The sequence below is a fragment of the Alosa pseudoharengus genome, unplaced genomic scaffold, assembly GCF_046254945.1.
Source record: "Alosa pseudoharengus isolate Yale_2024_CS ecotype anadromous, Long Island Sound unplaced genomic scaffold, YU_APseudo_1.1 YU_APseudo_1.1_scf_23, whole genome shotgun sequence".
NCBI classification, from domain to species: Eukaryota; Metazoa; Chordata; class Actinopteri; order Clupeiformes; family Clupeidae; genus Alosa; species Alosa pseudoharengus.
This window is the reverse complement of record NW_027468685.1, coordinates 31,823,008-31,849,327: the sequence shown is the minus strand read 5'-3', so window position 1 is coordinate 31,849,327 and position 26,320 is coordinate 31,823,008. Positions and strand designations below refer to the sequence as shown.

Here is a 26,320-nt window from a genome sequence, read left to right as displayed (position 1 = left end):
CGCATCCCATTCACTTTACATGGGCTCACGTCATCCGTTGCCGAACTGAATTGTGGGTCCGTTGCGTTGCGTTTCTCCCGTCGCTCGCGTTGAGAAGTTCAGCTGTTGCTGCACCGACAGACGACACCGGCCAATCAAGCCAATCGACGGACGGCACCAACCAATCAAATTACGGTTATACTTCAAGTCATTTGCATGGCTACCGTCGGGAACACCCACTGGCATGCCTTGACGGAACGCAACTGTGTGTAGGAGCCGTAACTGTATGTGTGGACACAAGCACACAAGGTGAACTACAGTAAGCCTACATGCTGCTGCCTACAGTGTAGGAGTGCAAGAGAAATAATACTGATAAAATATGGGAACAGGTGTGAAAAAACATGCATGTACTGTATCAGTGTTTGAGTTACATCGCTGAAATCGGATTGTTTGCTAATAAATGCCACAATGTGGCATAGTCTGTTGTGTACAGAAAATGTTTAACTTTTGTATTTGATATATACCCTTGTACAGTATGTCATTTCACTCTAAATTATTTTCATATCTCACCCATCATACCCCCACTCCCCCATTCCCTCTTTCTTTTCTTTGATAGCAGGGCAATGAAGATCAGGAACGCCGTTTGTGTTGTCCGGATCCAAAGATGGCCTTACAGAAACTGGGGGCTCCTGAGTTGCATCGACGGCTGACTGAGGTGGACCCTGATATGGCAGCCATTTTGCATCCTCATGATACCCGCAAGATTGCAAGGTTCTAACCTAAGCTTATTAGATACTTCAGTATCAGGGCCCATATTCACAAACGGAGGAATTCTCCCATTCGTGCGTAAATTGTGCATAAACTTTTTTTCAGTTTTTCTTCAGTTACGCACTTCTGTGTAACGCATATTCTCCCATTCCCGCTTCTGTCACACCCGCAGTGCGCAAGTTCGAAATCAAGGCGGCATTATGAAAGAGGTGTGATTTTATTTCAAATACAACCAGACTGATCCACCATCTTGTTAATTTAGGTTGATATGAAAGCATGGAACGTGGACTTTCTCATTGACCTTCTGAAGGCCATTTAAATACAGAAAGAACACAAACCAGTCTTTGATTTTGAAAACGTAAGCATGGTGAACTGAATAGCGAAGGCCTACAGTAAAATGGTGTCATCACATAGCCTAACAAAAAATTGACTTCACGAAATTTCACTGTTGCTTTGAGGTTTGTTTATAAAGAGTCAAGACTTGGTTTAGGTGTGGAGATCCATAATTTAAAAACTCACTGTTAAGAAAGAACGTTTCAATGGCAGCTGCTTCTGATATCGATTTATCGATGCTAATGAAGCTGTAGACTGACACCTGCAGTTTTGAATACAGTAGAGAGACAGGCATAACAATACCATTCTCTATTACAAATGAATCAATAGACAGGCGAATATAAATGCTGCTTGACATTAGTGCAGACATCTGTGCAAATGTATAGATGACTTCGGTCAAATTGGAAAGAAATGGACAGATTCGAATGTAGTAGGCTATGGGATTATGACTTCACGTCAAGTTAAAACTGAAGATGCACAGTCGATAAGCTCCAATATCAAAAGTGGGTGATTGTAACAGGATTTTCACTATTTAACAATGTATCCTAATGGATAAGGTAATGTTGGGAAATATGGCACCGTGTGACACTGTAATGGGGGAAAACATGAAGCTGTATCAGCATATTAAAGGAAAATTCCGGTTTTTAGCACTTTAAGGCCCTTTTCTGTAGTAGGCTACTCAAACATGTCCTAAAACAACCCTTAACGTTCGTTTTCAAAACTGTGCAACTCACCGAGTGGTTCTTGGGCACATTCTGCCATGGCTTAAGCACCTTTCCAACTACGTGCTTCAGAGGGCTGTATTAAAGTCGAGTGGCACTATAAGGTGAAACAGCATATTGCTTAATGTCGGCAGTAGGCCTAGTTCTAAATACATGTAGGTTACACAGAACGTTACAAATTAACATTACAGTATCACATTTGGTGCTTAAAGGAAAATTCCGGTTTTTAGCACTTTAAGGCCCTTTTCTGGTTTGTTTTGGATGAACTAGAGTGGTGGACACCGAAATTTTGACGATTGGTCCTGTCTCGACTTTTCTGACTCGTTTTAAATCGCCTTTGACTTCTCAGGGTGGCTGGCAATGGGCATACTGTAGTAGGCTACTCAAACATGTCCTAAAACAACCCTTAACGTTCGTTTTCAAAACTGTACAACTCACCGAGTGGTTAGTGGTGTTCATTGATGTTCCAAAACAAGTAGCGTAGCGAAATACAGTTTCTGTCGTCTTTTATTTGACATTTTGTAAAATCCCATTGATTTCTGTTGGAAGACTCATTGCATGTTGATATTACTGCGCCACCGTCTATGCTTCAGGTTCAAATATTGAGCGGAAGTTTATACATGGTTGTGAGGTGTCTGAATAAATAGTTCCACAATAGGCCTAGCAAATAAGACGGCTGGAAATTATACATTGCGCCAATATATTTGCTTTTAATAGTCAACGAACTCCACTAACCACTCGGTGAGTTGCACAGTTTTGAAAACGAACGTTAAGGGTTGTTTTAGGACATGTTTGAGTAGCCTACTACAGTATGCCCATTGCCAGCCACCCTGAGAAGTCAAAGGCGATTCAAAACGAGTCAGAAAAGTTGAGACAGGACCAACTGTCAAAATTTCGGTGTCCACCACTCTAGTTCATCCAAAACAAACCAGAAAAGGGCCTTAAAGTGCTAAAAACCGGAATTTTTCTTTAAGCACCAAATGTGATACTGTAATGTTAATTTGTAACGTTCTGTGTAACCTACATGTATTTAGAACTAGGCCTACTGCCGACATTAAAGAAGCCCTATGCAGGTCTGGTTATTCCTTCGCTGTTTCTGGGTTTTCGCCTGATTTGGGCTCGCATTATTCACGACATAGCTCCCCCTGCAGCTTCGGTAGCAAGTGACTGCTACGCTAAACCCCCAATAGCTAGCGAGCTAGCATCAATAAACCAAGCTAAACACATAGGGCTCACAATAAAACGGTCGAGCAAAAATCACATTACAAAAACGAAGTTCACCCAAAGGTAGGCTACTTACAATTTCAACAGCAACAAAGCCAAGTCGGAGTCCGTTTTGCAGTCTTCTTAGAAACTACAATCTGACTAAATCTGACTACATTTTCGAGTATTTCCGCCGAGTTACATCCGGATGTGTTCCGACCGTGACCAGAAAGTTGCATATTCGGTTTTTCCGCGGAGAAGCACTAGGGGGAGACGAAGCACCCACCCAAACGACCCAAAAAGTGTTGTAGAACCATCAGAACGACTCTCAACCTGCATAATTAAGGTAATTTTTGCTAAAATTGTTGCATAGGGCCTCTTTAAGCAATATGCTGTTTCACCTTATAGTGCCACTCGACTTTAATACAGCCCTCTGAAGCGCGCAGTTGGAAAGGTGCTTAAGCCATGGCAGAATTTGCCCAAGAGTTGTGTACATAACAAACGCCCAGATTTTGGGGTTGCTCCTCCCAAAATGCATAACTCCCTCTATCGTGCGTAAATGACAGACTTAAGCGAAGGGGAGAATTTGTGCAGAGTGAAATGCGCGTAGTCACGCACTTTTTTTGACTTATGCACCCTCACACACACCCTTACACACATGGGAGAATTCCCCCCCAAAGTATTTTGTCTTACAGCTAAGACAACTCCCAGTGTTTCCTCTAGATTTTTTTTTATCAGAAGGTTACATACAGGGCTGGACTGGGACAAAAAATTGGTCCTGCTATTTTTGCCCCAGGCGGCCCACACTCACCATGATTGATCAGACACATTCCCTGCAGACAGTTCACCTAAAATATGCATGCATTTAATGCCATGAGTTCCATAGTATTCTGCATTCCTGTGATAGTTTTGGATCTTTCAAGATGTTCAGCTTACACTTAAATAATTCATTAATTCTTAGAGTTATGATTTATATATTTATGATTTTTGGTTATTTGTTTATTATTGATATTTGATTGATATTGTTATCATTACTGTTTGGCTTAATATTGTAGATCATATTATAGGCCTAAGGGTGGTCTGGGGGTTCCTCCCCAGGAATAATTTTGAAATTCTGGCTGTTAAACACCATTTTAACACAGTTTGGAAGGGACAGCACCTTAACAGAGCAAGCAGGGCTTGTCTTTTGTCAATGTTCACGCTCAGGTAGCGTGCATATGGTTATCACTTCACTGCTTGATACTGCCCTGCATGCAGACATATTTTACGTTAATAATGGAGATGTTTGGAAAACTATAGCTTTTGGTTAACGGAGATGCATATCATCTCCTTCAATAATTTCTTTGTGCAACAGCCCACTGCATTCGCTCCAGCTACCTCTGTTAGGCCTACAAGAAGTCGCGATTTCGTGCAGTTGCTGCAATGTTACTGTTTTCATGGACAGTTACAGGAAACCACTTTTTTTTTTTTATATATCACTCCTAACATACCCACGTTATCTCCAGAGGTCACTTACTGTATGCACTCATACCACTACACCTAATGTTATGCCTCTATATTTGAAATTTCCTGATTAGGGAAACTTTTAGTTTTAGTTTTTTTCAGTCCGCTATTCCATAATATCATTCAATTATGCCGCAAATTAACAGACAGAAGCTGGGTGTAGGCTAATTTAAATTCTTGGCTCCGTTCACCAGCAATCTACTCGTTGAGGAGGTGGAGAAGGCTCTGGGAACAGAACGCAGGCATGATTTTATTGTCACAGCCGGCGTTGCCAAAAATTTTAATTACTGAAGGCCTTATTTTAGTGTTAATTTTGTCACCTATTTTTTATTTAGTCTTAGTCTTAGTCTTGTGACGAAATGTCCTTTTTAGTCTTTGTCATATTTAGTCATTCAAATATCATTTTTGTTAGTCAAGTTTTAGTCAACTAAAAGTCTCATCATTTTAGTCTAGTTTTAGTCAAAAGAAAACTAAAGCTATCTTAGTCTTAGTCAGTTTTAGTCAAAACATTTTAGTCTTTTTTTTATAACAAATTATTTCTGATTACCATTTCAGTCAAATAGTGTTTCACACATCTCAATTTTCTAACAATATTGTGTGTCCACAGGGCTACTTATAATTACAGATTCTTTTGTCAGTCAGTACATGCACAGGTAAGTCGAGCTACAGTTATAGCTCGGCTGGGATTTGGCCATAGACAGTAAAAGATTTGACTGGACCACTGTCATGATCTTCATAGACTAGTGTTTCACAAAGTGTGGTCCGGGGACCACTGGTGGTCCGCAAGCTATCCCAAGTGGTCCACGAGCAGACGTGGTAAAATATAATATAGATGAGTTGTTTGCAATATTGAACCAACTTGTATGTAAATTCAAACTGTTCTACAACACTGTCTATGTCAGATATGCCAGTTTAAATCATATGAATCCTCTGACACAATTAAACAAAGTGCAAAGACAATAAGCAAGGTTGTTCAGTGAGTATTGTGTAAGCTAATATACTGCTAGGTCTATTTTTTTTTTTTAGCTAGGTGGTCCGTGCATTTCTTTTTTATTGATTAGTTAAGTGGTCCTTCATCTGAAAAAGTTTGAGGAACACTGTCTTGGACCCAAGTATGAATGTTTTACTCAGCCACGCTAGATGGCGATATGCGCCCAAACGCAACACAAACTCTCAATCTTAGCTAACTTGCTAGCGAACTTTCCATATTAGCTTACTTGCTAGCAAACTTTGCATCATCAGTGTAACTAGTTAAATAGTTGACATTACTTGCTGAAAATTTTCGTATGGACATTCTGGGGGATGTTAATTTGTATATGTATGAGAGAAGCTTCAACTTCTGGGTATGTAGCATTGTGGCATAAAGCCTAACTCTGGCAGAAATCTCCGGTGTTCTTGTTCCATGTAGTTTCCTGCTGCAGCCACAGGGTTGCAGCAACAGCACGTAGACTAGCCTACAGGAAAGCTGCTGCGCATTTTCCTCTCGTCTCGTCTGACGAAATTAACACTACCTTATTTACTGATATTTTATTAAAATGAGCTCTGAGTATATTTCATTTATGTTCCAAAACTGGAGTTCTATTAACTATAATCTCGTTTTATAATGCTTTACATTCTTTTTCTATTTCCAACAGTTTGTTTTTAAGTTATTTAAACTTTAGTATAGTTAATTATCTGCCCTATGATATGAGCCTTAAAGGAGAATTCCGGTGTGATTTTGACCTAAAGTGTTTTGAAACATGATACCGAGTGTGAACGTATGTCTCATAGCCCATCTCGGCTTGTCCCATGCACTCCGAAATCTGGCGCTAGTTAGCCGATGCTACCAACAAGGCGGTCAATGGTGGTGCCTCGGCATCGGCATAGCCATGCAAATAAATCACTGTTTTACACCATTTACGAGGCTCAATGTATCTCCACACTTCATTGGTAGACTTCCGAGGGCCCTGACATTTAAAACGAGACATTGAGAACTTTGAAAAAGCACTGGTAGTTTACTTACAAGACGATTTATACAGACAGTATCTTCTCGAAGTTTAGCGTTTGCAGCCATCTTGAATTTAGTCACGATAAGTCGAGCGACGAGTAAGAATGAACTGGAAGAAACTGTAATCCATGCATTTCCACAGAATTATTTTTGGAATCTGATCCCTTATCATACCTGTTCATTCTTACTCGTCGCTCGACTTATCGTGACTAAATTCAAGATGGCTGCAAACGCTAAACTTCGTGAAGATACTGTCTGTATAAATCGTCTTGTAAGTAAACTACCAGTGCTTTTTCAAAGTTCTCTGAAGTCTACCAATGAAGTGTGGAGATACATTGAGCCTCGTAAATGGTGTAAAACAGTGATTTATTTGCATGGCTATGCCGATGCCGAGGCACCACCATTGACCGCCTTGTTGGTAGCATCGGCTAACTAGCGCCAGATTTCGGAGTGCAGGGGACAAGCCGAGATGGGCTATGAGACATACGTTCACACTCGGAATCATGTTTCAAAACACTTTAGGTCAAAATCACACCGGAATTCTCCTTTAAAGGCATCCCTTCTGATTAAGGATGACGTTTCCGATTTATTGACTTGGAAGAACATATCTATATTTGTGTTGATAAAGTGAATGAATTTTGGATCATGTAGCCATTTGATATCAAATCTCCATCTAGGGGGTCTGTAGTACTCTTTATGGACACTTATACTAAAGATACTGTGGCATGGTCAGAAAGTATTATGCTGCCAGTAACAGTTCTTAACCCTAAATAGTGAAGTTATCATTCTAAAAATTGACTAAACCACCATGAACTGTTTTTAATGTTCAATCAGACAATAACTACTCAAAACTCTGCTCTAGTATAATTTTCGGGACAATTAGGGCAGGATTCAGGACAACTGCTTGGATTTCGGGAATATCCCGAATTTTTAGGGACATCTGGTCACCCTTCTCTGTGGCCTGTGTGCAAAAAGTTTGGAAAACGATTGGTTGTGTGTGTGTGTGTGTTTGTCAGGAGCCTGCAAGTGTTTGAGGAAACAGGTGTGGCTCACAGCAGACTGCTGGAGCAGCAAAGACAACAGGAGGGGGGTGACATCCTTGGGGGGCCTCTAAGATTCCCAGAGCCCTGCATCTTCTGGCTGCACGCTGATATGCAGAGTGAGTGTACACAGATATACGCGTTCCTCTTCTCTCACCCAAACAGAGCTCAACAGTGACCACTACAGAAGTAAAAATCCCATTATTTTTCTAGATTGAGACTTTGATTATAAGCCATAATATCATAACTGTCCAAGGTAGACTTAAAACTAGCTATGTTAATATGATATCAACCTTGTTTTAAGAAAAATAGGTTTTATTTGCGATTTCACAGGAAAGCACTATGCACAGTAGGAAGTTGGTCATCAAGAGGAAGCATGTTAAACTATCGTTAAAGGGATGGTTCAGAGTAATTTCACCCTATAGTCCATGAGCCACAGGGGGTCGTCACTACCACTTGGGGGGGCAAATTCTCACTATATTTTTCTGAAAGCTACATATCTCACTTGAGTATAAAATGGTATGATAGCAAGTTGGATGTTGTAGCTTTGTGGCTGTACAGGACTTCAAAGTTGACCTCTGATTTGAAAAAAAGGAAATTCCGCCTATTGGCTTTTTTTGTTAAAACACTCATAAGAGCCCAGAAAATAATCCAAACCTTATTATTACTGATTCATATGTGGTGTTTGATGTTGGCATACATATTTTGACTCATTATGTGATTTTACTCTTCATTTTGGTTGATAAAATTCAAGATTTATGTGCAAAAAAAAGCTAATTTCAGTTTTCAGAGCCACATGTTACGTCAGTAGGCCTATCTGAATGCAGACCTGATTGATCATTACTATTCTACCTTCCTTACTTTCAATTGCGAGTTGAAATTAATGTTAAATGATGACATACATAGGTCTGCAGTACAAATGTTTTTAAAATTGTAGCTGAAACGAGTACAAAGGAGTACAAATCATTGAATTCATCATCGTCAGAACAGGAGCACAGAGGATGTCATCTCTATGGCACTTCACTCTGCCCTGTCCCACCTTGACAATAGCAACATCTATGTAAGAATGCTGTTCATTGACTTCAGCTCAGCGTTCAACACCATCATCCCCTCCAAACTGGTCATCAAACTCAGTGAACTGGGCATCAACACCTCCCTCTGTAACTGGATTCTGGACTTCCTAACCAACAGACCTCAGTCTGTTAGATTAGATAACCGCACCTCCTCAACCATCACCCTGAACACCAGTGTACCACAGGGATGTGTGCTGAGCCCTCTCTTTTACTCCCTCTTCACCTACGACTGCACACTTGTACATGGCTCTAACATCATTGTCAAGTTTGCAGATGACACTACAGTGATTGGGCTCATCAGCAACAGCAATGAGATGGCCTAGGAGGAGGTCCAGCTCCTAACATCGTGGTGCACTGACAACAACCTGGCTCTCAACACCAAGACCAAAGAGCTCAGTGTGGACTTCAGGAAGTCTAAAGCTAGCACACACACACCAGTGTTTCCCATACATTTACTTATTTGTGGTAGCCCACCACAATATCAACATTGATTTTCCAGGTTGTACTAAATTGTGCTTAAATCTGGCTAGCATCGTAACCACGCTGTGCTAATTTGTTAAAAACTGTTGCATTCAAGTTAATTCTGCAAACCAACCACCACAAATGGAATTCAGTTCTCTGGGAAACACTGCACACCCATTCTCATCAACGGGACTGAGGTGGAGTGTGTCACCAGCTTCAAGTTTCTGGGTGTCCACATCTCTGAGGACCTCTCTTGGACCCTCAACAACTCTACCCTGATCAAAAAGGCTCACCAGTGTCTCTTCTTTCTGAGGTCCATCTGTCTCCTCAGATCCTGGTGAACGTCTACCGCTGCAACATTGATAGCATCCTCACCAACTGTGTCACAGTTTGGTATGGCAACTGCTCTGCCCATGACCGGAAAGCACTGGAGAGGGTGGTGAAAACTGATCAACGCATCACTGGTTCCTCACTCCCCTCCATCGAGGCCATCCAGGTCAAAGACTGTTCTCACCCTAACCACAGACTGTTCACCCCACTCCCCTCCGGGACTCAGGAGGCGTTACAGGTCTCTCCACATCCGAACCAGCAGGTTCAGAGGAATCTTCTGTCCTGCGGCTGTCACCCTACTGAACTCTAGCTCTGCACCCGGTGACAACCAACAAACTAAGCCTCCATCACCCCCCGCCACGCCTGATGCCTCCTTGCCTGTGCCTGTTGAGGTGTCCACGACCATGGCAGCCTTGACAGGGACAGGGGACAGGGACAGGGACATCCCCTAGCTCCCTACAACTGCACTACCCTATCCCACCCATAGTGTCTATTTATTTACAAATGTACATACTGTAATTACACTTATACTGTACATAGCCATATTCGGTAACACTTTATTTGAAGGGGTCTACAGAAGGGTGACATGTAACCGTCATAAGAATGTCATGACACATGTCATGCACACTAATGACATAGTATTGATGTTTATGACTGTTGTCATTAAGTGTCATTCGGTTTTTGGAATGTCAAGTTGACATTGTTTGGGTGTCATCATTATAACAACTTGACATTAGCCAAGAAAATGTAAACCGTTGTCATGACAACTTGACATTAGCCAAGAAAGAAATGCAAAATTGACATATAACTGTGTTTGGCCTGACTCATCTTCTAGGTTTGTGAAGTGGTGGGCCGGAATAATTGATTGACATGACACCATTATAATTGTGTCATGAATACTTTCTTTGGCATGATATTGTCATGACAACTTGACATATAACTGTGTTTGGCCTGACTTATCTTCTAGGTTTATGAAGTGATGAGCCTGAACAATTGGCTTTCATGACACCATTATAAATTAGATATACTCAACATATTGAAGGTGCATTGCAGATGTAACCCACTCAAAAATAGCCTACTAATAGGATTACATTATTCTAGTTTAATATCTAATTTCTTGATTACTTTTGGTTATGTTTTCCCTGCACACCATATTTGTCCAGTAGGTGGCAGTGGTGGCGCTGCATAGAGGGGAAACTGCTACACTGATTCTTAGAGAAGAAGACAGAAATCGCAAACAGCAGAAGGACAGCAGAACGATAGTGAGATTTAGATTTTCCACACTGAGAAGAAAAGTTAAAAATAACATTGAAGAGCTAGTTAAAAGGGGTTTTCCCACCAAACCTACTTCTAAGGAAGGAATAACAGCAAAGGGTCGAAATTACGACAAGGAGTTTACTTACTTGTATGAGTTTTCTCCGGTGAGTGTTTTACATGTGTTAGTCATTTATGTTAGTAGCAGACATGGTGTGATAGATGTGTTTAATGAGTTAAGCATGTAAAAGTTTTATTTTGCTGTAACTCAGTTGTTTAATGAATTGTGTGGAAATCTATTGATGGTACTGCATAAGCTAAAAACCAATCGGAGTTGAACATAAGTTTAATGATTTGAAGTGCTATTTCATGCTATGTTGAAGCCATGTTAACAACGTGATATGCTAGTGCTGAAGTTTCATGTAGGCTACGTAGTGAATGTATAGATAAAAATAAGAATAAGCTACTACAGTTCATGAATATGAGTTATATTTCCAGATCTGCTAAAATGTATCGAGAGAGTAATTGAATTGAATTGTTGCCCTGCTATGCAGGTTGTTTTTTGGTTTGGATGCATGATTTGAGAGAGTGTTCCATTGAACTGCTTCTACTCAATATTTCTTCATTTCATCGTAGCCTACAGATAAGCGCGAGATCACACCACTTAAAAAAAAAACATACTACCCAGGTAGATGGACTTATTATTATTTTGGGGTTATTTTATCAGAGCTCTGAGGTCATTTTACTTTATGTTTTTATGTGTTTAAAAGGTTGAAAACTAAGAGAAATACTAATTTTCACAACTAAAAGGACAGAAAAGAGAAACAAGGTCATACTGTTTGATATTTGATGTTTAATAAATGCCGGCTATATGTTCTGGGTAAACTATTTTGGTACTTTCATTTGTCTACTCCTCTTATGAAAAGTTCCTTAGAAAGGCAGCACTTCACTCTACATTAAAATAAGTGCCCCTTACACAGACAAATATGGCGTCTCAGGGGGAATCGAACCCCTCAGTCCCTCAAAACACACCTTAAAATGATTGAATGGTACTACTGGTTAGGAATCCGTCATCGTAATGGTGTGTTGGGTAGACTTGTGCATGATTTGAAAAAGCTGCAGAAATGATGGCAATGAAATGGTGCTGAAAGACTAGTATGTGAATAGTTGAATGCATGTACCACATGCACAGTTAGGTTAGCTGGCATGGTAACATGTCCATGTATTATGGTTTTGCAAAATGCATTGCTGAAATAAACTCTTAAGTCATGACTGAGTATGGTATTTGTTGTCATTATAGTTGAAATTAGACTCAATGTTCCAGAAATGTAAAATGTACAGAAATAGGACCTACATGATAGTGTAATGACTTAATGACATGTTCAGGAAACATCTCAGATGGTTCACTGTACTTTAGGTCAAAGGTAAGTATTCATGACACTGTCAGGAAACTATTTTGGTGTGTAATAGTAATTTGTGACAGCTTAATGACAAGTCAAAACTGTACCATTGTAGTTGAGGTCAAGAAAAGTATTCATGACCAATTTGTAATGGCGTCATGACAGCCAATTGTTCAGGCCCATCACTTCACAAACCTAGAAGATAAGTCAGGCCAAACACAGTTATATGAACTTGTTAATGTAATAATTAAACAATTATGTCAAGTTGTCATGACAATTCATGACACTGTCAGGAAACTATTTTGGTGTGTAATAGTTCTTTGTGACAGCTTAATGACAAGTCAAAACTGTACCACTGTAGTTGAGGTCAAGGAAAGTATTCATGACACAATTATAATGGTGTCATGACAGTCAATTGTTCAGGCCCTTCACATTACAAACCTAGAAGATAAGTCAGGCCAAACACAGTTATATGTCAAGTTGTCATGACAATATCATGCCAAACACCTTGCATTTCTTTCTTGGCTATGTCAAGTCGTCATGACAATATTGTAAATGGGTTACATTTTCTTGGCTAATGTCAAGTTGTCATGACAAAGACCCGTCAATTAATGTCATCTTGGCTAATGTCAAGTTGTCATAATGATGACACCCAAACAATGTCAACTTGACATTCCAAAAACCGAATGACACATTATGACAACAGTCATAAACATCAATAATGTGTCATTAATGTACATGACATGTGTCATGTCATTCTTATGACGGTTACATGTCACCCTTATGTAGACCCCTTCAAATAAAGTGTTACCCCATATTCTACTGCTTTTCATCCTGCACATACACTTATTATTAATACTGTTGTAATGTTACTGTTTCTGCACTACAATGGTACCACACTGTACATATCTGTCTATATGGTTCATACTAAATATCCATATTTATTCAGTTTCTGTAATATATTCTGTTTATACACTGCATATATCTATATTGTTCTTGCTATTACTATAATGGTACCGCCACTACATTGCACATACGATGTTGTTTCTACATTGTTCATATTACAGTACATAGCCATATTTATTCTGCTCATATAAGGTAACTGCTAATACACTGCACATATTTATATTTAATTTATGCTACTCTAAACCACCTTCTGCAAAACAACTGCAGTGTTGTATAAAGTACTAGAAAGCAATACTTGAGTAAAAGTACAAGTATCGTACTAGAAAAAGACTTTGGTAGAAGTAAGTGTTGCCTTTTAGAATATTACTTAAGTAAAAGTCTTAAAGTATCTGATACTGTACTTAAGTATCAAAAGTAATTTTCTGATATTTAATGTACTTAAGTATTTGAAGTAAAAGTAAAAAGCAAGCGGTTTGAACTTTTATTGTAAACTTTATTTTGGCTTTCTTATAGTAAAGCATATTCAGGGTTCCCATATCTTCTTAATCTCACTCATCAAATCAAATCACATTCTTTTCTAGGACTTTTTAGGCACAATTCTCTGAAATGAAAAATAAATAACTTATTTCTTTCACAAAAAAAAAATGACCTGCTTGTAGGGAGAACATTTTGGTCATGTGGCATGAGCATTTCTAGGGCTTACTCCCCAGGTCACCGTCACTCACACACACACACACACACACACAGGCCACAGCAGCTACTAATATGCCAGTCATTAGTTGAAACTGAAAAGGTGTCTGTTCATCTTCAAAAGAAGCTGGTTTTCAAAGTTGCCAGAATTCAGTGCCCGGGAGTTTCAGGCCCAAGACCGACCATAGTGGTGGAAATTGGATAAATTAAGCAACATTTCAGCTCTTACTATCCTGTAGTTTTTATTAGTACCATGGTTCAACAAATGTGTAAAGGTTATATAATAATTCACTTCAACTGAGAAGTTAACAAAAAATATTCCACTATTCCACAAGTTACCAAAACAGAAAGAAAGAAAGAAAGAAAGCCTTTGAAATGTAGCCTATCATGCTTCCACAAAGAGGCATATTGAACTAATGTTTAGGCTACATGTTTTTTGCATGGGTAGGCTATATTGTTGTTTGGTGATTTAGCCTACTCCTTTACTACACCCTCTTCTGAGCAAACAAGGCATAGGTTTATCATGTAGGGTAATTGCTCTTTCTTACATTAAATAACTTTAATTTATCCTCTCTACTTGTCCCTGTAGTCATGGCCTCCTCATCACTAATTTCGGGCTCATCATTTTCAGTGGTCGACTGGTTGATCTGCTGCTCAGTCTCTCCTGGCCTCTTTCTACCCTCCATCCTTCCTGACACTTGTGTCTACTGTAGGGCCGGCTTGGCTATCCGTATCTGAGAAAACTTTTTGGAAAAGACGGGCTATATGGACCCAACCAACTCTTTTTGGGAGGGGAGAACTCCCTCACGTATGCTACAACCCATGCAGAGGCATTGCATTGGTGTCATGCACAGAATGCGGAACGTGTCCTACTTTAAGAAAAGATAGACTAACGTGACAAATGTCAATATTTGTTTCCTCGACCGGCCCAAAAGTGAAGTGGCCCACCGGGAATTCTCCCGATTACCCACCCCGGGCCTGATTCAGTCTTACTCTTCTTGGACTGAAGACAACTCCTGCGATGCTATGGATAAATAGCCTTTCACTGGCCGCTAGGGCAGGTAGCCGATGTACAGAAACATTTCTTGCAAATACGGCCACGGGTGTATGACGTTATATTCACCACTACCCTGTTCACCGAGTTCACCACTATCCTCCACTCGGGGTGGTCATCTATGATAACGGGAGGTCCTCCAGTAGGTGTTCGTGCTTCCATGGTGGTCCTCCTCCTTTAGCAAAAAACAAGAGCTGAAATAGAGCGCGCAGGGTGCGGAGCGTGCGTAATGCAATCTAGGAGCAGTGATTTGCCAAACCTCCCTTATTGCAGTCGCACACATTTTTTCTAATTTTATGTTTTAGTAACGAGTAACGAAGATGCTTAGTGGAAATATAGTAGTGGAGTAAAAGTGGAAGTTGACATAAATTGAAATAGCGAAGTAAAGTACAGATACGTGAAATTTCTACTTAAGTACAGTAACGAAGTATTTGTACTCCGTTACATTACAACACTATATAACTGTCTACACTGCACTATATTTCTTGTCCTGTCTATGCACCACCTGCCTATACTGTGTATATCACATTGCACTTTTCTGCTTTTTTGCACTTCTGGTTAGACGCAAACTGCATTTCGTTGTCTCTGTGCTTGTTCTCTGCACAATGACAATAAAGTTAAATCTAATTTAATCTAAAAAAATATCTGCCTCTGCTTTGCCTCTTTACGGATCATGCTATGAATAGCAGCAGCAATGTCTGCAAAAGTTGTTATTGACCTTCTGGACCAGAGACATTCCATCAATGATTGTTGCTGTATTATATTCATCTGGAAGATTATCTGATAGTGATGCAAGTTTCTGCAAATGCTTTGCAAGTGCTGCTTTAGAGGTTTTCCTTGGGGTCCCCTCAGGTGTCGCCAATGACCATGGTTAAAGTCCAAAAGGGTGACAAAAGACTTCTCTCATGTCCAGTCTTTAACATGATGGTCTTGTCATGTGCCTGTGTTTTCTTTTTTGACTCATGCTCCTAAATGTCTAAAGTTTGCTTTGTCAATGTATCATGGAATTTGTGCTTAGGTGTATCTGACTCCAGCCTCTATGTCTTGAACTTGCATCGTTGCCTGTAGTATGAGCCTGAATCAGATCATCCCTAACCTCTTGTGTTGCTTTGCCTGCAGTAGATATGCAAATGAACTCATGTTCCTCTGAAAATGGATTGATCCAATTTCAGTTTTTGTCTCATCAGATCTAACTGTGTAGAATTTTTAAAACTGTTGTAAATGTCTGTAGATCAAGTCTTGGAAAATAGTTATTATTTCTTTTCAATGGAAATGATTTTAACATCAGCTGAAAGACAATTTTAAGTATGATAGTAATAATAATAATAAATATAGCTGCAAGCAGCAATGTGGGGGCCAAGCAGTACGTTGCCATGGCATGAGCAAGCACTCACAGCAAGAAGCCAAATTACACCAATGTCCTTGTGCATTCTCACAATCAGCTACCATGTCCCTCTACCAAGTTTGGACTTCATACACCAAAGTGTTGCTGAGATGTGAGCTCACTTTCTTTATTACAGCACCCCTAGAGGCCAAATGAGACCACTTTCCTTGCATGTCCTCACAATCAGCTAATATGTCCATGTATCAAGTTTGGACTTCATACAATGAAGCGTTGCTGAGATATGAGCCCACTTCCTGTATTACAGCGCCCCCTATAGAGGCCAAATGATGCCAATTTCCTACTGTGTCCTCACAATCAGGTACCAAGTCCCTGTACCAAGTTTGGACTTCATACATCAAAGCGCTGCTAAGATAGGAGCTCACTTCCTGTATTGCAGCGCCCCCTATAGAGGCCAAATGATTCCAATTTCCTAGTGCGTCATCATAATTAGGTAACAGGTCCTTATACCAAGTTTGGACTTCATACATTAAAGCTTAGCCGAGATGTTAGCCCACTTCCTGTTTGGCGGCATACTAGCCATGTGTGATTGACTGTCACGGGCAAATAAACTTGAAATTAAAAAATCTGACAAGTATCGTTTGTGCGGCTCGGTCTGAAGATCATCTCCGCCAAGTTCTGTGAAAATCGGATGAAATTTGTAACCGCTGAAACTTTTCGTAGAGTTTGGACTAAATCCAATATGGCGGAGGTCCAATATGCCGGAAAGTGACGGGATAGGGGTCGATGAACTCGGGATGGTCCAAGGATTCAGACGCTACCTCAATTGTGAAAATCAGACAAAAGAGTCAAGGATCACGCGCATAAACGCATGTCCAGCATTGAACTGGTGGTGGCGCTAGAGTGTTCAATGTATATGCATAAAAATTGCTGTGAGTGATTGGGACAGTGTCCTGACTAATGGTATCGAGTTTTGTTATGTTAATAATAATAATAATAGGAAAAGCTAGTAACTCAATGGGTGCCTTCGCAGCTTCGCTGCTTGGCCCCCAATAATAATCTTTATTTATATAGCACTTTTCAAAACAAAGTTACAAAGTTTAATATCAACATAAATGAAAATGCAAATAAGACATGATAATATAACAATCAAATAATATATACTAATTCAATTAGAACTTAACATAAATTTGAAAAAGGAAAATAAACTTACACTGAAATAAAACTTACTGAAATAAAACTTGACACTGAAATAAAACTTAATAAATGTTGGAAGGCTAAGGAAGGCTTGCTTGTAAAGATGAGTTTTAAGGAGGGATTTTAAAGAGCATACTGACTTGGCTGACCTGATTTCATCAGGCAGGTCATTCCAGAGCCTAGGTGCCCAGACACTAAATGCTCTCTCGCCTTTAGTTTTGAGATTGACCTTAGGAATAGTTAGGAAACCACTACCAGATGATCTTAAAGTACGCACAGGTGTATAAGGTACTAGGAGGTCAGATATGTAGTTGGGAGACAGGCCATGTAGAGCTTTAAAAGTAATCAGAAGAATCTTAAAATCAATTCTAAAGCTTACTGGGAGCCAGTGCAGTGAGGCTAAAACAGGAGTAATGTGATTACAGTACTTTGTCTTAGTAAGAAGCCGGGCAGCTGAATTCTGAACAGTTTGAAGTCTCTTCATAGATTTTTGGTTCAGACAAGAAAAAAGACTATTGCAGTAATCCAGGCGTGAAGAAATAAATGCATGTATAATGGTCTCAGTGTCTTTAAAAGTTAAGATGGAACTAATCTTGGAAATATTTCTGAGGTGATAGCTCATACAGTCTTGTTTCTATGTGATGTGACGTTCAAAGCTTAAATTACTGTCAAACCAGACACCAAGATTCTTTGCAACAGGTTTTACACAGTCTAAAAATTAAAAAGGGACCTAAGGATGGTATCATTTGTTTCACTATGTGCTGGGATCCAATGATGAGGACTTCTGTTTTGTCAGAATTCAACTGGAGGAAATTGTTTGACAATATGACCTTAAATGTTTTCTCTGAAGGGTTACCTGCAAAAATGTGTTGTTTATGTTTTCAGATTGTATTATTTATGATGTTTTAACTGAACTGATGTTTTAATTTCAATCTGTAAACATGTGTAAATAGATGTAAATACTCTGGGTCACCCCTAATCAAGACTGATTTGCCAATGAGTGAGCCTTGTGCTCAGAGGCATTTAGGGTGATCAACCAATGGATGAGCTCTATGCACTAGGGGACCAGGTGTTCACTAATTGGGATGAATATAAAGACACTTTGGATGTTGGTGTGTAAGTTTGAAGAAGGCCAGACGGCCGAAACGTTACTTCAACATTAAAACATGGAGCAGAGTGTGCGGCATTCTCTTTATTTTCTTTAACATTTGTATGCACAAGAAGCCAGCACCTCAGGAAAGACTTTATTGGTGTGCAATACCTCTTTTGTTCTAATATGTGATTGGTTATCATGATGTTTTGATCGCTTGGAATATCTCTTATGGGTAGTTTCAATAAAATACTAATTTACTGAATTTTGGGGGAGTGTTTCCGAATAGTACATTTACAAATAGTAAATAGCATAGCAATGTACATGTAATCATTTGTATTTCAAGTCTTGATTAATGAGGTAGTGGGCATTTCAATTAGTGCTGCAACACGTTGTGTCTCTGAAAATGTAGATTTGCCCATTATTACACATAAATATTGAATTTTATCAACCAAAATGAAGGGCAAAATCACATAATGATTCAAAATATGTATGCCAGCATCTAACACCACATATGCAACAGTAATAATGAGGTTTGGATTATTTTCTGGGCTGTTATGAGTGGTTTAACAAAACAAAAGCCAATAGGCGGAATTTCCTTTTTTCAAATCAGAGGTCAACTTTGAAGGCCTGTACAGCCACAAAGCTACAAGATCCAACTTGCTATCATACCATTTTATACTCCAGAGATATGTAGCTTTCAGACAAATATAGTGAGAATTTGCCCCTAGGTAGTGACACGCCCCTTTTTGGTGTGTCTTGTAAATTACCCCAGTATTAATGCCCGGAATGGTACCAAAGTTATACAGTAGTACAAATAGGGTCTGTACTCTTAAAATGAGGCATTGGAAAGTTTGTAAGTAGCGTACACCAGGAGTTTATTTAAATAACACTTGCCTGATAGCTTCTACTCTCTGCTGCTACCACTCCTTGTGCGTCAACGTTACTTCCGTGATTTGTATTCTATCCTAATTTCGCGTCTCCAGTATAACAATAGGCAATTCTAGTTCAATTAGCTTGACAATTCATTGACAGGAAAAAGGTAACTTGTGATCAAAAAGAGTGGTGATTGGTTTGTTACCGCCATATTCCTATTTGTATCCATGTATTGTATGCTTTATACAGTGCACTCTTTATTATTTGTGTGATCAAAGGTGGTGCATTGGAGTGCAGTGCTTATCTTGGTAGTCAGAAATGTCTGTAAACCCCACCACTTCTTTTGTACCCTACAACCGCAGCTCTGGATGAACGCTTGGATCAACGGGTGGAGGAGATGCTTTCACAAGGCCTCATCGCTGAGCTCCAGCAATTCCACTTAGGCTATAATCAACAGATGGTCCAGGAGAACTGGTGTGTATATGCACACCTAAAGGTTTCAAAATCCCCAAAGGTCCCAGTATACTGTAGTAGCTGAAGACAAAGAGCACTTGGGTGGCGTATTCAACCCCCTTGAAATCACAAAATTCTCACACCTCCTGTTTCACATTTTAAATGCGGCCACACAATAGCCTTCTATGTTGTACTGTTTAAATAAGATACAGTCCTTTGTCATTGTAGACCTATGTGCACCTTCATGAACGTTTCTTTTTCGGCTACGGTGTATCAAAAATTACATGAGAAGCAATAATGAAGATTCTAGTAACTGGGTAGATTCTAGGTAGGTTCTAGGTAATGAAGATTCTAGGTAATGAAGATTCTAGGTAACTGGGGCAGCCGTGATTCTAGGTAACTGGGGCAGCCGTGGCCTACTGGTTAGCACTTCGGACCTGTAACCGGTTCGAACCCCGACCAGTAGGCACGGCTGAAGTGCCCTTGAGCAAGGCACCTAACCCCTCACTGCTCCCCGAGCGCCGCTGTTGATGCAGGCAGCTCACTGCGCCGGGATTAGTGAGTGCTTCACCTCACTGTATGTACACTGTGTGCTGTGTGCGTTTCACTAATTCACGGATTGGGATAAATGCAGAGACCAAATTTCCCTCACGGGATCAAAAGAGTATTTATACTTATACTTAGTAATAGCAAGTTGGTTAATGCCACCAACTTGGCCATAGACTGTAGCTGTTGTTATGAAAGGCTAGCCTACATTTCGAAAGGTCCACTAACACCTATGGATTGTTTGCTACGGCCACACAACCATGAGAATAATTAGCAACATTAATTTATGCACAGATTCAGTCTTCATTCACAATATGCCTGTGGTAAACTGGGTCACTATGCATGTTCATTTTTAAAAAGTGGATCCCTAGAAAGAAAAACTTTGAGAAACACTGATGTAGACATCTCACAGAAAGTATCTTTTTACTTTCTTGTCTCCAGACCGCCAGATGGCACAGTTTAGATGCCCCTGTGCGAAATCCCTTGTGCGTACCCCCATCTCTTGCCAAGAACTTATACCCAAGTTGTCACCTTGTGACGGGAGTGTTCACGTCAATCCTTGCTTTTCGCTTTCTCGTCCTTGCTAAGAACGCATCACTTCTACCACTGTGGTTGCAGAACAGCTAACTTGCTAACAGCTGGCTTCCACGGATTACTCTCGCTTCAACACTAAATCATTCCTATTGTATTACGGAATTTCTAGTTTACGGGTCAGTATCTTCGAGCACAGACCCACCACACTGGTCTGGCGTTAGGTGAACTAGCATTCCTCAACAACGTGTGTTGCCCACACCCCAGCATCATCACATTGTCTGACACTACACTACATACTGCTCGTGCTAGCGCCCAGCCCCCAGTGCAGCACAGCATAATAACGTTTTTTTTGCCGCTTTCCCGAAGGAGTTACATCTGGGAAGTTCCCTTGAGTGCTTTAGACCCACCACACCGGTCAAGCACTACCACCACTAGGTGAAGTTGCTAGCGCCCAGCCCCCAGTGCACCTACACCATACTATGCTATAACTGTGCCCTCCCCCCAGCAGTTTATAGTGAACCAGTGCGTTTTCACAGGACAGGTGCTGAGTCCCCGGCACCAGAGAACTCAATAGCGTTAGACGCTCCCGCATTATTATAGACAGATCTAAACAGCTGATTGAGATTGCATTATTATACATGCGATTATATTACATAGATTATTTTCCTATATCAACAGTGCTGTGTGCTCATTACTCAGCACATTCCCAGAGAGGTTTTTTATGAAGGTGAGACAGCAGGTGACCAATTTTGAGATTAGGTGCTAGTTTGCTACCTTAGCATGTATTCTTTTACACTACTACAGGGGTCGGCAATTACGTTTGGACCCGGGCCAATTTTTTTTCAGACAATGGCATCGCGGGCCATAGCTTTTGTAATGGGGGGGGGGGGGGGGGGGGGGGGGGTTATAGGCCTACTATTTAAATTATTAATTATTATATTATATTAAAATAAACATCATCTAACTTTTAAAATGCATTTAATTTAATTCCATTAAAAACGTTTATTTGCTTATGTGCGCTGTTTTTATGCCGCCTGCTGCATCTCCTGTCGTCTCTCATGAAACAGGCGACTTGCCTAGCAACTTGCCGTAACTAATGTGTAGGCTACAAATATTATTCTTTTGGATGACGTGTAAATGATTAGCTGAACATTGCTATATGCTAGTTATCGATGCAAAATGTCGTTGTCAAAAGCCTTGAAAAGAAAAATTGATTCAGAATGCAGGACCTACAAAGAAGAATGGAAGCAGAGGTATGTGTTGAGCCTGCCTGCATTTCTTAATGCCAAGCCTATTAATTTAACGAAACATAGGCTATTTTTGACCTTGCCCACTGGAAGAGGGAGACAGGACACTGTTGTTGTTTTTTTGCACAAGATTACGCGCACTCGCGTGCCAATACCGTTCCGACCTGTGCGTCATGGATAACTGCAAGGATGTTCCACCTGTTTTGTCACTTTAGTAGGACTATCATCTATACCTCAATAAATGTTTTGAAATTGATGGGATTGCTGTAGGCCTTTTTTTCTTTTTAAAAACATGGGGTTAAAAAAAAAATTCATTCAACAGCAAATTAACGTCATCTCGCGGGCCAGATAGAATAGATGGCGGGCCAAAATTGGCCCGCGGGCCACTATTTGCCGACCCCTGCACTACTACAACAACAAAGTTTAGGTGTTTATTTCATTACATTTTGTTTACTCGCACCTGTATATTTCTCCTAAATTCACCAAAAGTTAGCATTTTAACGTTTCTGCCATTCTCCAGTATTAACATCTTAGCCTATGTAGCACCTATGTACACCAAACTTTCCAGTTATACATTTACCAGTATTCTGAAGATATTTACAGGGGGAACTGTTAATAAATCATTCCTGGCCTGTAAAATACTGTATGGTGTTTATTTTTTTTTAAGATCATGGACAGTATATTTTAAAAAAGTAGATATCCTGTAATCCCTCCCATCCCTGTTTTTTTCTCATCTTGTGTGTAAACAGAATGGAAAAAGAGTTTTGCACCTGGCTTTATCATATGTTCAGATCTATCTACCGAAAATAGAATGGCAAAAAAAAGTATGTGAACCCATGCTAAAGTTGACTAAAAAGAGGAATAAAAAATCATCTTTTGGAAATTGATCTTGAGCTCAATGCAAATCAAACCAGCTAATAGGCTAACTGAAATAAAACCATGGCATCTCTAGATATGGTGAAGGGTATGTGATGATGAGGGCCTATTTTAATTCCAAAGGCCAAGAGAACTTTATCAGGATGCGTAATATCCTGGATCCATGAAATAACTGGCTTTTAAAAATAAAAATCTGCCTGTCTATTTGGGAATTTAACATAGGGTTTCCTATACTTATGCCTCCTGTATTTTTATTTTATTTATTTGTTTACGATACATTATTCATTCACAAAGAAAATTGGTGTCCTTAAAGGTTGGATTTTTCCTATTTATTTGAATTAAGGCATTAAGATCAATTTCCAAAGGATAATTTTTTATTCCTCTTTTTAGTCAACTTTAGCATGGGTTCACATACTTTTTCTTGCCACATTATATGCAAAACGCATATATTTAATGAGATAATGCCCAATTTGCATAATTTAAACATACACATTTCAAAAACTTGCAATACATTTTTTTCAGTAAGTAACCAACTGAGGAATGGTGATATCTATTATTTTACAAATTTACCCTATTCACTTGTAGTGTCTTGCTTTAAAGGGATATTCCACCATTTGGGGAATTACGCTCATTTTCCTCCTCCCCTTGAGTTAAAAGTCTGGTGATGTCACTTTTAGCTCCAGCCTAGCATAGATCAGTGAATCGGATTAGACCATTAGCATCTTGCCCGCTAGCATCACGCATAAAAGTGACTAAGATTTCCGGTAATTTTCCTATTTAAAACTTGTCTCTTCTCAAGTTAGAAACTGTAATAAGACTAACAGAAAATGAAACGTGGTGATTTTTTAGGCTGATTTGACATGGAACTATACTCTCATTCCAGCGTAATAATCTGCTGCAGCTCAAACTTGTTGCTGGAAATTATAGCCTACGGGCACTATTTTCGGGTGCTGCGTGATGTCATTGTGCTGCATGGTACGTTCGCAACATTCCTTGATTATTAGGCCGGAATGAGAGTTCCTTAACTGTATTCTGAATACCACCCACTTAAATTGTAACTGTATTTACTGTTAGTCATATTTTGTATTTTAAATACGTAATCCAGAATATATGTATTTCGTTACTTCCTAACACTGGTCCTCGGCTACGCGCAAGGAGTTTCACACAGTCTAAACTGCGCCATCTGGTCGTAGAACCACGGCTACATACGTAACCAACGTTCAGTATCTTTAAACTATAAAAGGGTCATTCCATGAGAAATCAACCAGTGTCTTCCACTTGATCCCCACACATTTCCTTTATTCACTCATATAGTGTGCCTTCACCTCAAAGGAATTAATTTTATGAGACTTTTACTGTACAGTACACCTGCCCAAATTTCAGACAAGTGGTTCTAAGCCATTTTGGCAACTTGAAGGCCAGTTTATAGTCCAGGAATAATCATAGTCCAGCGGCAGCAACACATTGTAGAACATAGTTTCTATTACAAGTGGAATATTAATGTCACCACAAAATTAAAGGGACACCCACACCATGACCTCGACAGCACAAAATAGAACTGAAACCCCAGTAGAACTTTGAGATTATATCCAAAAAGAGTACAATGTATGTGTATGTGACAAGCTCTGTGACATTGTGTCACTTTGACGTCATATTTTGTCAAGGGGCACTTGTCGCCTGGACTTTGAATTGACCTTTATAACTGCATCAGACTCATGCCTGATTTTTCAGGTGCAAACAGTTCACATACTTTTTAGTGTCATTCATGTCATCTGACACACCAATGTTCTTGCCGAATATTATTTTTGAAATGCATATTTATGATTTTGGTAGAGATGTGTTTTGAACCACAATACTAAATACAACCCAATGGTCAAAAATCACAATAATGGGCAAACGATTGAAGGCTACTTGTTGATGATTGCCAGCCTAACACATACAAATTCAGTACATATGGAATGTTTTCAGACCCTTTCAAGTTTACATTTTGTTGTGTTTCTGACATGATGCAGACACACGATGCTCCACAATGGAAAGTAATTGACATATTTTCAAATATTTTGCTTTGTATATTTTTAATGTTTTATTTTTTTCCTAAGAAGTGCACATCTACTTTCTGTCCTAACATGTTTCCTTTGCATTTAAATACATTATTAATATGTCAGTCAGGACTACCAGCATGGTATCTTCCAGTCCATTGGTTTTAAGGAGTTCCATGAATATCTCACAGCAGACAGGGAGACCAGCCAGGAGGAGCTCAATAGACTGAAGACGAAAGGTGTGTTACTTTGATCAGATGGATGCTACTTTTCCTTTACACTTTTTTACATTTGTATTATGCGTCATGAAGCAGCAAAAGGTACCACAAAGGTAAATTGTTTCCTCACTCCCAACAGGATTTGTATGATAAAAAAACAAAACAAAATATATACAATCAGATGAAACTAAATGCCACAGGGCTTTAGAGCACACATTAACAAAGACATAACGTTATGATGCAAGATGGTTATGGTTATGGTTATGGTTATGGATTTAGCAGACGCCTTTGTCCAAAGCGACACATAAATACAAACAACATAATAATATTTCAAATTAAACAGGGAATAGATTAGAATGTAGGTCAAATATAATGAGGAGAATAGTTACAATACACAATAATATCAATTCAATCAATAGCCTAATAAAAAGCAATGGAAAAAAAAGAGGAAGGGAATAATAAAACAATAATGTCCATTCAATCAATAATATAAAAACAATGACATGCTAAGACTACATTAAGGAGAATATCAATAATAAACAATAATGTCAAATTAATTAACAGCCCAATTGAAATAAAACAACATTATACAAACCATAACACATAAGCGCTTAAACAACTAAGTATATGTTGAATAGGAATGTCTTTAGACCCCTCTTAAACGACCCAAAACTACCACAGGAACGGAGAGCACTGGGCAATTCATTCCACCAACATGGAACCACTGAAGAAAAGAGTCTGGAATTAGACCCAGTTTTCATGACTGGTCGACACAACAGACGCTCACCAGAAGACCGCAGTGGGCAGTTGGGGATGTAAGGCTTGATTATTGAATTAAAATAACTAGGAGCAGATCCAGTTAGTGTCCTATAGGCCAAAGTGAGAGATTTCAATTTAATTCTGGCTACTATAGGGAGCCAATGGAGAGTAACTAGGAGAGGAGTTACATGTGTCCTCTTTGGCTGATTGAAGACCAGGCGTGCTCCAGCATTCTGAATCAGCTGTAATGATCTTGTTACACAAGCGGGTAAGCCAGCTAATAGTGAATTACAATAGTCCAGCTTAGAGATGACCATGGTCTGAACAAGAAGTTGTGTGGAATCTTGTGTCAGATAAGGTCTGATCTTCCTAATGTTGTAAAGCATAAACCGACATGATTTTGCAATAGAAGCTATATGCTCAGAAAAGTTAAGTCGGT

The 26,320-nt window shown here is 39.5% G+C and overlaps 1 protein-coding gene across 1 annotated transcript in view; it reads left to right on the top strand.

Annotated features, from left to right (window-relative positions):
• Positions 1–26,320, top strand: part of trit1 (tRNA isopentenyltransferase 1) — a 56,777-nt gene that overhangs the window by 16,361 nt on the left and 14,096 nt on the right. Inside the window, exons 4-7 of the mRNA XM_076302385.1 lie at positions 599–750; positions 7,512–7,654; positions 19,572–19,683; positions 25,031–25,143. Of these exons, the coding sequence (XP_076158500.1) occupies positions 599–750; positions 7,512–7,654; positions 19,572–19,683; positions 25,031–25,143 (520 nt within the window). The remainder of the gene's footprint in view (positions 1–598; positions 751–7,511; positions 7,655–19,571; positions 19,684–25,030; positions 25,144–26,320) is intronic.